Genomic DNA, 14,334 nt, shown 5'->3' with positions numbered 1-14,334 from the left:
AATAAGAATGAAGCTCAGAGTTTATAATTAGCTACTTCATGTAAGGCCTTTCAATAAATACGTAATTGGAGATACATATGTTTTTAACACTAGTTCAAGTGTGAACTGATTTGGTCTTTGGTCTTTCTGCTTTTGTGAATCGTACTGCATTAGCAGCTTTTTAAAAAAAAAAGTATTTTTAATTTAAATTGGTCTAGGCAAGCGCCACACTAAATATAGTGAGCATTTGCAGTACATAAGAGCAAGGCAGGAAAAAGGATTATCAAAATAGCTGAAATAATTTTGTAAATGACATATACTGCATGTCTATATGGTTTAATTGTCATTCCTATCCTGTCAGATCTGTGTGGAGGCAGCCACATGCTTAAGCACAACTTGGTCAAGTTAGTTGGTGCATTTACTCCTGTTTAGAGCAGGTCTGGGCTTTAATTCAGGGCTTGGGGTTTTTATCTTTAATGAAAATTGAAAGGTGCAAGTGCTTTGAACAGCTGTACCCTAGCATGATCTTTCTACAGACAGTCACCTTGAACCAACACTTTGAAATAAACCTTGCTATTAACTTGAACAGGAGGTTAGCCAGGCACCTGTGAAGAAAAAGGCATTCTCTATTTCTGCCTGTTGCAAATTCTTCTACAGTTAGGCTTGTCTCAGCTAAGCATGTAGACCTGAGCCCTGTCCTGGCATTATTTTTCCCAGTTCCAGGTTACAATGGCACTTTTCTGTTGGGCTTTTTCTTTGTTTATTTGTTTGGTTTTGGTGTCTGTCCAAGGAATGAAGGTGCTTAGTTGCAGGGCAAAGCTTCAGAGCTCCCTGGGTATGACAGTGAACGGGATGACAGGACTGCTGGATTCGAGGTCCAGAGCGGTGAGGAAGCATTCGATGGCTGCTTCGTTTTTCCCCTGAGTTTGCAAGACCTCTCCAAGGCTGTTCCAGGCCCTGTGACTGGTGGTTTGGATCCGGATGGCATCTCTGAGGACTTTCTGGGCCAGGTCGCTCCGCCCAAGTCTGCTCAGCACCAAGCCCTGTCAACAAACAAGTGACGAGCAGTTAACAACGGCACAAAACAGAGGAAGAAATGGAGCGCCTCCAGCTCCCAGCAAGCTGGGCAGATGTATGAGTGCCGGCGCAGGAGTCCTATGAGGGGGGATCGCCACCTGTTTCTGGAGAAGAGAAGCAATCCGCTGTTAAGCTCTGCTTTTTTTGATTGTGATGCGTAATTTAAAAAAACAATTGTGAAAATAATTTTTTTTAAGCAGAGACTGATCCAGCTCTACAAGTGCTCCTGCTGCGTGTAACTGGGAGACTGTATACTGGTGCTATAGAGAAGAAAGGCTACAGGCCCTTTTAAGCATCCCTCTCTCCTTGAGTAGGTTACACTGGCTTCTAATCCCCAAGAAAATATATACAGGTTCAATTACACCCAGTATCTAAATTAACTCTTGCACATCTGGAACATCCAGCTGAGGCTGAGGTAAAGTCTCTCAGCTCCTACATCCTGACCATATAGAAAGATCTTTCTGCTTAACAAATGGGGCTAGAGGGACGCAGCCCCCTTCCAGCCTTCTAAGGGCAGGCTGCATGTAACAGCATGGGGCCCTCTATCCTCCTGCACTCCAATGTAAATCCTAAAGCAGTGTCGGGGAGGAGAAGGATGGAGGAACCTTGTTTAAAAAGCTGTCCTTAGGGTAAGAAAAGACACAAGTGGGTGTAACCATCTGGAAGGAACAGGAGGGGGAGGATGAAAGAAGTGGTAGGAAGAACATGTTTTCCTATAGGGCTCGCATGGATGCGTCTGAACGCACAAAGCATCTAATGAGCCAGGCTCCCTTTTAACTACACAGCAGTCAACCACACCGAGCCCAGATGGTCACGTGGGCTTTGCAGGCCACAACGCATTAGTGGCATTTTTCTGCTTCCTCCTGAAGGTGCACACACCAGGATGAACCTCCCACCAGTCTCATCCAGATGTGGCTTGTGGAAGAAGCAGCCAACACTTTCATGTCACCTGTCAAGCTCTGCATGGCCTTTGCTTGCACTCGCCCACAGAAATGTTGGAAAGTGAGATGACTGCCTGACTTCATGGTTTTCCTGGGACTATGTAGTATGTGGATGCATATATATAAAGAAAAGCATTAGCTTCATCTTTAATGTGTCTAATTGCCTTTAGTTGATATGAAAAGACATAAGAAACCTGAAATCTCTCACAACTAGAACCCAAGTAAATTTCTGATGAAAGAACAGTGATGCTTTTGGAAGTAGTGAAGATTTTTCCTTTGTCTTGTTTGCTCTTCCAAAAGTGCCCACAGACACAGGGTGCATCAGCATGACTAAGACCCTATAGCCAGGGATAGGACTAATACTTACAGAAACACATTACTTTGCCTGAGAGAAAAATTAAGAAACACCCATTTAATCAAGTATCAGTGGTACTGTGAAAAGTTTCACTGCCTCTTTCTTGCCCATAACCTTGACCTGAACAATCAACTCAGTACCAAATCTGATCATTTAGAGATGCAGTGGGGATGTTTTTTCTTTAGGTTTCTCTCTCTGTTGGAAAATGGTGAGGCAACGGGGCCTCATCGTACTGTCCCCTTGCGAGCAGGCACAGGTGGCACAGAGGTACGCCAATGGGAGAGGCTGGTTCCTCTGGAGGTAGCTGCCCGGAGACAACCGCAGGCACATAATGACAGACCGAAGGAATTTCTGCAATTATAATTTGAGTCACCCACTTGACAGGGATAATGAGGCATAGAAAGGGCAAGTAGTGTGGCCATAGCAAATCTGCTGCTGAGCCAAGAATAGATGGGAGCTATCTCAGCTCAAGTTTGTCCTCAACCACAAAACCACTCTTCCTAAAAACTCTTCCTGTTGTGCTGACCGAGCAGAGCCGATCGTGCTCTCTGGTGGCTGGGGACCCATCGCTGTCCTCACCCTGACACTAAGCGGCATCAAGCCTCTCGACGCTCCCGGAGGGCCGCTGGCCCCAGAGGCACAGGGGCCAGTGAGCCAGTGCAGCTCCTGCCTGTCATCCCTCTCCAACGAGGAGGGGAATTTCCTCCCTGGCTGACATCTCGCGCCTCTCAACAATGCTGCAGTGAAATCCACCTCATCGTAAACCGCTCGTGCAGCACAGCTCCCTTGTCTGCCCCGGCACCCTTGTTGCTCAAGGACCAGAGGCTGGTGTGGCTTCCTCCCCTACAGCTCCCCAGTGTGGAGCCGCTGCATTTATTTTGCCTGTGCTTGAGGTCCCTGCAGCTGTTCTGCAGCACTGGGAGGAGGCTGTACGCAAACCCCAGGTACTGTGTTCACCTGGGGGAGATGCTGAAGCTGATGCCCACCAGTAAGTGCAGCACACGTGAACATTTGCTCGTTGGTATTCAGTGCTTTCAGGCATGCCAGTTTAGCCGAAAAAACACCTGTGAACCCTCAGGAAGGGTGATCTCGGGCTCCCCAAAGCCAGGGGAAAGCTTCCTGTTGATGCTGCAGTATACTGCATGAGTGAAAAAGTGCTATATGGTTCTGGGGAGAAACACAGGAGGAAACATTTGCTAAAGGAGGTAAAGATTTCCTGCCTCCTCCTTGCTTCCATGCATGACTCTTAGTGCCAAACGCTGCCCAGGTCCATGGCCCATCCCAGGTGTCCCCACCGTCCTGCTTCCCTTTTGTTCTGACCAGGAACAGCCCCATGTCCCCTTCTTCCCCATGCACCTGGACTTCCATGTGGTGTGGGCAAAAGACGCTGGGCTTCAGGCCTCAGCCCAAGCAGAGGTCGGGGTGTGGCCAACCCGCTCTCCAACCCAGGCCCTGCCAATGTTCCCAAACCCCAGCACAGAGACCTACTCCTTCGCCCAGAGTGAGCTGCGACAGATGGTGTCAGCCTTTTCAGTGAGGCTTAACTGAACCGGCAGAAATATGCTGCTGGATGTTTAAAGGAGAGGTTGAACATCATTCATTCTGCGTGCAGGAGAGTTTCTTGCTTTGGGTTTCCTCTCTCCCCTCGTCTCCACCCTGCTCCTTGCAAACCACAAGCATTTTCTGAGAGCTGGAAGCTGCACAATCCCCAAGCCTCACGAAGATGCAGCACTGAGCACTTCAGTTTTTTGTTTCCCTGAGGTATTTGCACTTGAGAGCTTCTCCTTGCTACTGAATTTCTTATTTCCCCATGGAGTCTGGCTTGCTATAAACAATGCCTGCATGTTGTTGCTATGTAGGTCCAGCTGGAATCTGCCTACAGTGCAAAAGAAAAAAATTATATATAAATTCAGAAAGCCACCCACTGACAGGCAATTTGCATTTTTATCTGGAAGATTTTTTTTTTTTTTTAAAGATTTTTCTAATGAAAGTTCAGTTCCTGAGTTTCTATGGAAACTCATCTGCTTGGTGTGCATGCATAATTTCATGAAGTCAGATCTCAGGAAGATGAGCAATTAGTATAAATACAAGCAGGAATGTGATTAAGGGTTTCATCCTCTTATTCCTGAAGATGGAGGGTGGGGCTGGGTTTTGTTGTCCTTCCTTCGTTTGTATTTGTGTGTTCGCCAAACTAGCACAGAAACCGGTGGACAAGGTAGCCTTGCTCCTCTGCCACCTCCTGGCTAGCACTGGCACTTTTGGTTTTGCCTGGTTATTTTCCTCCCAAAGACGGTGAGTACCTCTAAGTATGTTCTTCTCTGTCAGTGTTGTTGGTACTGAGTCAGGCCCTAAGGAGCAATGAGGACAGGCTTCTTTTTAAACTCAAACATATTATAGATAGTAAAAAAACCCAAATCAAACCAAAAGGTGTGTGGTAAACATTGTGCTTTCAAGCTCCTGTGGGCAGCATGTCGCTAGGGCTCACCACCAGGCCTGTGCTAGCCACACGCAGGCATTTCATGTGTTGCTTCCATTAATATAGCTGTATAGCGCTTGGATGCTAACTCACTCACTCAAGGAGGTCTGAGGGTAACTTGTGCACATTAATTTAATTTTCTTCTTCAGGTCTGAAGACATACTTCAGATCTTGTAAACAGAGGCAGAGTAGTGAAGGCTGTGCTTTCAAGCCAGACTGTAGAAGATGGCACTGAAAGCGCTGGAAGAAATTCATTTGAGGAGAAGGGCTGTGGCACAGCGAAGCTGGTACAGTCTAGCGGTGCATAAAGGCAGAGGGGAAACAGCGAATTTGGTTTGCCGATTTAGGGTTCCTTATGCTGGCAGCTGGACTCCTGAATTTATTGTTTTTTATTTCAGGGGACAGGGGGTGCATATGGGGAGCTTTTTCAAAGGTACTTTTGACCTTGTCCGCATGCAAAACAAACAAAACCTAAACCACTTCTATAGTGACACTGGGTTGGACTCCCTTGCCTTCAGTGATATGATACTTAGTAATTGATACTTGAGTGAGGCTATTTTTGTTTTAGAATAGGAGAGCCATATTTCAATTTAAGTTAGATGAGCAAAAAAGTGACTTGTTTTCAATTTCCACTAATAAAGAAAGTGAGCATAAGCCCCACTTGAAGTCCCACGTCAGACGGTCGTGAAATTTCTGATCTGTGCCTTTATTTCTTTAGGGTTTGACAAAACCTCCTTAAAAGTTGTTAGCTCATAAAATTCCCAGAAAATAGTGCAGAAAAGACATTATGGAAGACTAAAAAATAAGCCTCACGTACAAGCTGGAGTTTATTTTTAGTAATGAAAGTCAAAACTTCCTTCGCAAATGTTTAGTTCAGACACCTGATGAGCCGCAGGGAGTTACGCTGAGTCTTGGCATCCTTGTCTCCTTCCACTAAGGTGGCACAGATTTACTTGTTCTTTCCTTTGGGACTTCCATTGGAAAGAGATGTCCAGAAAAATGTTTTTATTTCATTCCTGGAAGATTGCTTTTTGTTTTGTTTGCATCGTCATCTCATTCTTGGGAGAATCTGTATAGGTGGACGAGACTCTATGTTTTACAAATTGATTTTAATAATTACTTTAAATGCAAGTTCTCTCTTTCTTTGCATGAGACTCAAATTCCAAAGTGAGGTTGTCTCTGATGCTTTTCTCAACTGAGCAGAGCATTTTCGCCCATTATTGTCTAAATACCCTAAGAAGTTTCCAGAATAAATTACACTTTGCCGTTGGGCTTCTGCTAGTGCATTATTTAATTAATTTCAAGGTAAATGGGGTATCCTTACTGTCTACTCCAATCTGTAATACGGACATGTCACTAGTGGTTAGTAGGAGGGTAATTACCAGCTGGCAAGATCAGGGCATGCTGCAGAAAAGTGCTCGTTCAAAAGTGTGCTTATTCAGCAGAACCCTACAAAAAGCCTTTCAAGATGCATTTGGCACTTGGTGATAACAGTCTCATGTAACAGAAGAATCCGCACTGCTACAGGGCAACATACACTTCTGTAATTATTTAGCAATCAGAGTAAGTTGTAAGCAAAATCTATTCCATAAACCATGAACTATCAGAGAGTCCTTTTGGAAAATGGCAAAGATTAACCCTGGAAATTCTAGGTCTCCTAGAATAAAGACAGACATGGAACTAGCCAATTGCACTGTGATTCTTTCCCCCTACGTTCATGACTTTTGCATCTCTGAGGAGCCAGGATTTTTTTTTAAGTTGTGAGCAAAGTGAGTTTTTGTTGTGCTGTCACTCAGCCACGCAGCGGCTGGCAGCGTGTGGGGTAGCTAATCATCCATTTTGCTGATTCAGTCCAGGTTGTGGTGAACCTGAGCTATACATTTGAGCTTTGTTCTCTGAAAATACACTGTAGGAATACATGGATCAGTAAGGGTCCGCTCGTCAAACACACTGAATTAGAGACCGTATCTTAATTTGCTGCCCTAACAAAGGGTGACTGGGATCCACTTCTGGAGGAAAGCTCATCTTTCAGTGTTTCTGCTGCCTCTTTTGTCGAGAGCAGCTTTTCCTTCTCTTCCGTCCCCCTCTCCATCTCCTCCGCCGAAGCTGCTGCATCCCCTGTCAGTCAGTGACGCTGAAGTGCTGCATTTGATAAAGCAGAGGAGGGGAAGGAGAAGGGAGGAGAGGGAAGGCAGGCAGGGCCACTGCAAAACGCAGCATGTGGAAAGGAAAAACAAAGCAACAGCACCGGAGGGGGGGAACTGGCAAGTGCTGGGAAAAGCAAAAACCCGAGTTTGCATCACGATTTGTAGCACTTGTGCACTGCCTGTGGGTGTCAACTCAGTAGGTTCAACCCAGAGATTTCAGCTCTGGTACTGCAGGCACCAAAGGCAGCCTAACAGCACGCTGCTGCTTAAACTTCACTGCAGCATCTTCATGTGCAGATGAGTGTGAGGTAAGAGAAGAAATGAGACTGCAAGGAGGCATCAGGAGTGACAGACTAGCTGAGCATGAAGACAGAAATGTCTTAAGCCCACCACAGACCTGGGCACATGGATATGCTTTACCAACCATATCGAGGTAGCTTTGGCAGGGAGAGAAGAAAAAGCACAAGAAAGAAAAGATTAAAAGTGGTGAAGACCCGAAGAGAGGAACGTCCCCTTCCTTAGCTTGCCAATGTGTTTTTCAAGGCAGCGTATAATTGCAAAGGCACCATCTCGCCCAGGCTGCCCCGTAAGGCCAAGACAAACCCCTCCCGCAGAAGGGAAGCACTGTGCCATGCTGCACACTGCCCTCTGCCCAGGCTTGCTGTCTCTATTTGAGTTCATCAAATGTTAGCAGCGATGTTTGTACCATGTTTGAAGTTTAAATGTGATAAAACATTTATTGACATAAAAAGCAAACCCTAAGGCAGCATTTCAAACCAGGAGGCTCTGATCTCTTCATAGGGAGGCTCATACAAGCCTAGGGAGAATGAAGAGTTTTTCTGTCTTGTTGGATTGTCATCACTTAAGCTTCATTCAAAGCAGAACTGTTTGCTGCATGCTGAATAGTCTCTTCCTTTGCTGAGACCTATATGGAGATGAAGCAGCAAGCAAGGAAACCTAACAGGATGCCTCAACCACATGTTTGAGACTAACTACATGTTGTATTTGTTTCGCACTCTCTTCTCCTAGGGAAGGCAACATTTCTCCCAGCCCTGCTCTTAGCAGTTGTCATAGTAATGTTGCAGTAGAGCGCACAGTAGCTTCAACTAGGACGCAAGCTCATGGTGTTGTTTGTAAAAACATGCACTAAGAGAAGGTCCCAAACTCATAATAAATAGCAATTTAGAATACATAATTTAAAATTTAAGGTCCCAATTCTGTTATGCACTGTACCTGCTTCCCTGGCAGAAAGCCTTGTTGAAATTAGTGAGATTCTGCCTAGATATATCCAAGTATTTCAAAATAATACATGCAGAATCAAGACTGATCAACATCAGCAACAAGAGAAAAGGCATGCAACATACATACGGGATGCTGAAGAGCAGCAGGTAACCTGTTGGCTAAAGCACTTGACTAGAAAGTGGTTGCTGTGCTTCACTGGCTGCTAATGCATTTCACACTGAATAATCTGCCATTACTCAGGAACAATTTAGAGAGCAGGGACAGGGTCAAGGGACAAGCTTTGGGAGGCAGAAGTCCTGGGTTTAAGTGTTCTCAGGCTGAGGAGGGTTGAGAACTTGCCTTTCTTGTGCCCAGGGGGTGCATGCTAACTTCTAGGAAATATTTTTAAGAAGTTAGGGCAGCAGTTAAGCACTCCCATTGCCCCCAGGAAGGGAAACAATGCTCTGCCTCTATTTTGATAGTAAGCAGATGCCTATGTTCTGCTGCACATAGCAAGATGTTGCTGCATATAGCTGGGGAATGTCTAGGCTTAAAACTTGGACACCCAATTAATCTGAGTGCCCACAGCATGCTGTGGCTGATGAACAGGGAATTTCTGTCTGCTTAGGTTTCCTCCAGTGCCAATGATGGATCTTTCCCCAATTTTTAATGCATTGCTTTGCAACAAAGGAGGGGCTGATGTGCACATTTCCCATGCGTGTTATCTTCCCCTCTCTGTACAGAGTAAATCTTGTCTGAACGTATCAGTCATGAACAGGTTCTCCTAGATAACAGCTTCAGCTCTGCCGAGGATCTCTATGAACCTCAGTCCCACAGAACTAATCGCCAGAGCAAGTGCTGCATTTAGTATGTCTCTGAGGAAAGGTGTAGCACAGTGAAGACACGGCTGACAGAAGCACACAGCATGCCAATGTAGATTACAGCAGATGTCTTCTGAAAGGAGAGCCGAGATATTTAAAAAATCTTAATTTGCTTAGTTTTCCACTACTGGCAGTCTCTGGGATAGCATGTTATTAATGACATCCTCCGCACAACTACAGCCGCAGCCTCAGAGTGCAATATTGCAGCTGAGCACTAAGCTAGCTGAGCTGCTGGGAAACACAGAATGAGCTGGGCAGGAACACACTGTTGTGGTCCAGCCACTGCCTCCGGCTTCTGCTCTGGTGCCTCCGATCTTGCAAAGAGCATGTTTCCGTATTGTCTCTTAACATACAATCTCTCATAAACCATGAACCTCCATGCACAAAGAGATTTTGCTGAATTACACAGAGCATTTTCTGGTACATGCTCAAAAGAGAATGAATGAAGAAACTCATTGAGAAGATAAACAATTAAAGACTTTTGATAAATACTGCCCATAACAGTGTAAATGGAAGCTCCAGCGACACTGGAGAGCTGCGATGTTTTCATGTTTCCCATTTGTTTGGCAAGAAGGAACTTCTGCTTCCTTCTCTTGACTGTGGCCAGCTCAGTGTATTGGGACAGCTTGCCGAAAACCTGCAAGTCTTGCTGGTTCCCACCCCCATTTGCACAGCTGTGTCTTATGTACCAGGAGGCAACATATTCTGTTATTGTGCTACACACTATTTTATATACTATATTACTATAGTCTATCACTCTGTCCTGTCTTTGGTGCGATAACAGGCAGCCTAAATAGCACAGAATTTAAACTAATCCTAACTGGTTTCCTTGTTTGTGAAAAACAGTGTTTGAAGGTTGAAGTATAAAGGGGATAGTCATTCCACGCCTTCTCCCTTCTGACAGTTCCCTGAGCACTTTCTGAAATACCATTTATGAGTTCAGCTGTAGACCAACTTGACTACTACAATTTCTAGGCTTTAATTTGATCTCAGAGCAAAGCACAGCATAAGGACACTACTGATTAGTAGAGCTGCAGTGGTATCTCGAGGGCTGTGGATGGGAAACCACAACGAAAGCTAGTAATCTGGAAGATCACGTTGGAGCTCAGTGGAGAGGCATCTGCTGCAGGGAGAGATCAGGCCAAGGACAATGTCTTTAGGCCTGGATGCAAGTTTTATTCTCCAGAGACGATTGAACCACCCCAGGAACTCGAGGGGTTTAAGGAATGTATCGGGTTTTTCTCTTGTAAGGTGTTACACACACTTTAGAGAAGAGATCAGAGAAGAGCTGGGGAGTTTTTGTCTTTCAGGAATTTATTTTGTGTCTAAAGTTACGTAAACAGAGCCTGAATAATGTGGTAATGAGCACCTCAGGGACATGGAGAATAACTTACCACAACAGAGGAACGGAAGTGATTGGCACAGATAAACAGGAGCAGATTCCCTGGAAACTGGGATAATCCCCCTCAGAAGCAGAGCGCCAGCCCTCCAGCTAATGGACTGAAATCTCTGCGCTGCGCAGTGGATCAGATTTGCTCCTTCCAACGACCCCAAACACCCCAGCCAGTCCGGTTTCTTGCTGATGAGGGAAATGCGCAGTTCCCCCAGGAGAGGAAATGGCCATTCATAGTGTCTAAGTGATGGCTTCGGTGTCAGAGAATCATTTATCACCTTGTTTGTGACGGCTCCACTGACTCCTCTGGATGGAGGAAGGAAGCCTGGCAACTGCAGAGGAAGAGAGTGGGCAACAAACCTGCAAAACAACTCTGTCAGCTCCTAACTGGTGCTCAGGAGCTGTGATCCCGCTGCACAGCCAGGGATTTGCTCCCATGGCTGGGCTACTGAAGCTGCCAGCTAACTAGCGGATTTGCTGGGAGGATGGCAGTGGGGGAGGGGGGGTTCTGCAGCAAACAGAAACAAGGAGAACAACGTGTTTGCAATTCCTTGGACCGTGAGTGAGCTGACACACAAACGTATTAATGTGAGCATCCAAAATGCTCATTTCTCCTGTGGGAGCCAGTGACTAGAGGCAAAGACAAGTTCTCTCCCTCAAGCTCAGCTGCTTCAACACAAAAATCTGAGTTAAGAGGCTGCTCTAAGGATTGCTTTTCCCCAAGGAGAGCTTAGAGCAGTTATTTTGGGATATCTGAAGCGCAGGAACATTCCTGGGATTCTGCAATAAGCCTCAGAGTTGGGAAAACAGAATCTGCTAACCAGCCATGGTTTGGAAGGAGGCTACCAATCATCTCCAAAAGCTAAACGTTGCTTTACCGTTGTGCTGCTTGGTGGAGCTGCAAAAGGTATGTGCCAGACAGGCATAATATCCATTAGGAGTGCTTCTCTTAGGGTCAGATTAGAATTAGGTTTGATCGCGCTCTCCTCCCCAGCCCATAACCCACCTATCTGGGACTTGCAGAGTACCACTGCTGTACGGACGGGCAGAAAGCAGCTGTCCTGATTACGGTCAGCACGACTGGGGATGCTTCCTACAACCACAGCCTTATGCACAACGAGCGTGTGATCACTTGACGGGGAATTCCAGTGGAGAGCACCATCCTGCAGGAGGCTGCGCTGATGGTCCACCAGCAAGTGTTGTGCTGCTGACGTGCCATTTTTGGGAGGAGGTGTAACTAGCTATGTCACCCTGCAGAGCAGGCTGAAAATAGGATTGCGCTCACTGTGCCACGTGGCTCAGTGGTATGTCAGGACATGTATTTTTAGGAAATTCCTCCTTTGGGCAGAAAGGGTGAAGTGCTTGGCCTGGTTTGCAGGCTGCTGGCTTTGCCCAGATCTTTCATACTAGAGTGTGGGAGCATGTTAGTCACCAGTCAGTCTGTGGATGCCCTTAGTGCCTGGATACAGTGCTAGTCCTAGTTACCTGTTGATCAGGGTGGTTGGGGAAGGGTAAAGACGGCTGGTCTGCTGCTGTGTTTTTCTTTGTTTCAGTGCAAGCATGCTTGCTCTCTCTCTTTGCTGGTGCTTTTCAGAGAGGGAACTGACCTCCAACAGAGCAGGGATGGAGAAAAAAGGAAGATCAATGTCTTGGGAAGAATATGGTCTCTGAGGAGCAGCAATAAAAACGTACCTTGCAGAATGAATGTGTGAGGGGAACAGGGAGCTCAGAGAAGATAGCTCATGCAGAGAAGAAAGAGAGAGAGAAGGAAAAGCAGATGGTAAGTAGGGGATTTAAATGAGCTTCTGGAGAGGCAAAGAGGAGTCTGACTTGGTGAGGTACTTTTTGGGTGCAGCATAATGAAAAAATGCAGTACATCTCCATGCCCGCCAGTTACTGATGCACAGACAGTGCTGTGACTTGTCTGACCCCAGGAGAAGGACGAGGTAAGGCAGCACTGGACTCAGAATCAAATTCTTCTCTGACAGACACTTGCTGGCTTCCTCTTTTCCCCAGAACATCATTCCTATCAGGCAGCATGTGTTCAGCTCCAGCATCTGGGTTGTGATTTTTTGGCAGCTGCACAAAATCTCTGCTATTAAATCCCACCTGCCAGTCTCATGTCTGCTCCCACAGACCTTTGCCTGTTAGCAAATGTTTCAAAATCACACTGCCAGGCACAGCACATCATTCTGCAATCCTACCTCAGGCAAAAACCCTCATGCAAGGACTCCTTTTAACTTCATTGGGCTGCAGGAGGAAAAGGCTAGAGGACAGGCCTTTGACTACAGGCAGAAATATTCATTTAGGCCATGGTTTGCACTGCATTCTTTTCAGCACTAACGTAAACCAGCTATTTTTCCCCTGAATTATCGGAATAATACTGTTTTATCTGTGACATTTTAAGAAGCTTTCTTTTGAGACATGTTCCATGCTACAGCTGTGCAGTAAGAGAATTTGTGAACTTTGTTCACCAGAATGTGTTCATGTGAAGTCATTCTTCCCTTCTTTACAAATTCTTCCTTTCCCTTCTCTTGCTTCTTAGCAGTCCCAGATGAGCAATGCCACCAATGTGATGTGTGCATACTGTATGTCGCTTCATTGTTGAAACAGTTCATTAGTAAACAAAATGCTGAAATACCGCTTGCTCATCTATCCTGGTTAAGAGATCTATCCACAGAAATAACTGCATTTTTTAATTCTGTACAGGGAGAAAGGACTTAAACTTCCACATAAATCATCTGCTGTAATATTTCACAATCTGACTTTCCCCAGCATGAACCTAGGCAATGAGGCTGCGCTTTTGGTGCAAAGGACAATATCCCTTAGAGATGGTCTAAGCTACTTGATTATGGTATCTCTAAAATTGTAAGCAAAAGACAACCAGTGCTTTTTGATGTGGACATCTGTCAGCAGAGAAACAACTGCTAATTGTCATGTAATAACCACACTAGACACTTCCATAGCAGTCATCTTTCTGGAAGTCAAGCATGAAAAAAACTGTTACTCATCCAAGCACCGAGCATATTTTGTCTGGATCTGGCTGCATTTTTGTAACTGTTTAAAACTCCACAGTGATATGACGCTCTTTTATAGATGGATACTTGAAATAAAAATATTTAGCCAAAATATAGCCGTCAGTAACTGTTTTTGTTGGCATGTGATTAAGGTATTTAGCTTTATACTCTAATATTTGCATTTTAGTTTTAGAAGCAATGTAGGTATACTGAGAAAAGGTGTTGATATTCTCACATAAATACAAGCACATGGGATTTGTAGAGAATTGGTTCAGCAGCAGAACTATCTAGTTGTACTTCACCATTCAGAGAAGTCCTTGCTCCCACAGAAGCACCATAGGAACTGTCAGTTTGGCAGGTACATGGTTCTACATGAGCTCTGAACAATGTTAAAGCAGTACAGTGCTGTCCAAAACCATGTGCAGGGAGGACATCTATAAATAGCTAATTCTCTTTTTATGAAAGGATTCACTCTAGACAGCCTGCCATCTATAGAAACCATACTCGTGATTTCCTAAAGCATCTGCATACCTCCTTTGCAGGTATGGGCTCATCAGCCCGTCATTTAATTGAAGAGAATGGAAAAAATAGTTGCAACCACTCCAGAGACAACAGGTAAGGGGATGACTTCTAATGACTAGTAACCTGAACCAGGTTTGAATTGACCAAAAACATTTGTAGACTATCTCTTGTTTAGATGGCACCAGAGCTGCCTGCACTACAGACCAGTTATTTTGCTGGTTACATAGTTTGGCAGTAGTCTAGTGATGGATACTGTATTTGGAGGAGGGAAAAATTAATTTTCTTGAGAACTGCCAGAGGAAAAATATTGGATCACCAGGGAAGA

The 14,334-nt window shown here is 45.3% G+C and overlaps 1 protein-coding gene across 1 annotated transcript in view; it reads right to left on the bottom strand.

Annotated features, from left to right (window-relative positions):
• Positions 1–665: 665 nt before the first annotated feature.
• The window catches only part of TTC7A (tetratricopeptide repeat domain 7A), a 173,301-nt gene continuing 159,632 nt past the window's right edge, over positions 666–14,334 (bottom strand). The window contains exon 20 of the mRNA XM_050893907.1: positions 666–1,022. Coding sequence (XP_050749864.1) covers positions 801–1,022 — 222 coding nt within the window. The 3' untranslated portion in view covers positions 666–800. The remainder of the gene's footprint in view (positions 1,023–14,334) is intronic.

This window comes from Gymnogyps californianus, chromosome 3 (genome assembly GCF_018139145.2).
Source record: "Gymnogyps californianus isolate 813 chromosome 3, ASM1813914v2, whole genome shotgun sequence".
Classification (NCBI taxonomy): Eukaryota; Metazoa; Chordata; class Aves; order Accipitriformes; family Cathartidae; genus Gymnogyps; species Gymnogyps californianus.
The sequence above is the reverse complement of the archived record's forward strand: the minus strand, read 5'-3'. Positions and strand labels throughout refer to the sequence as shown.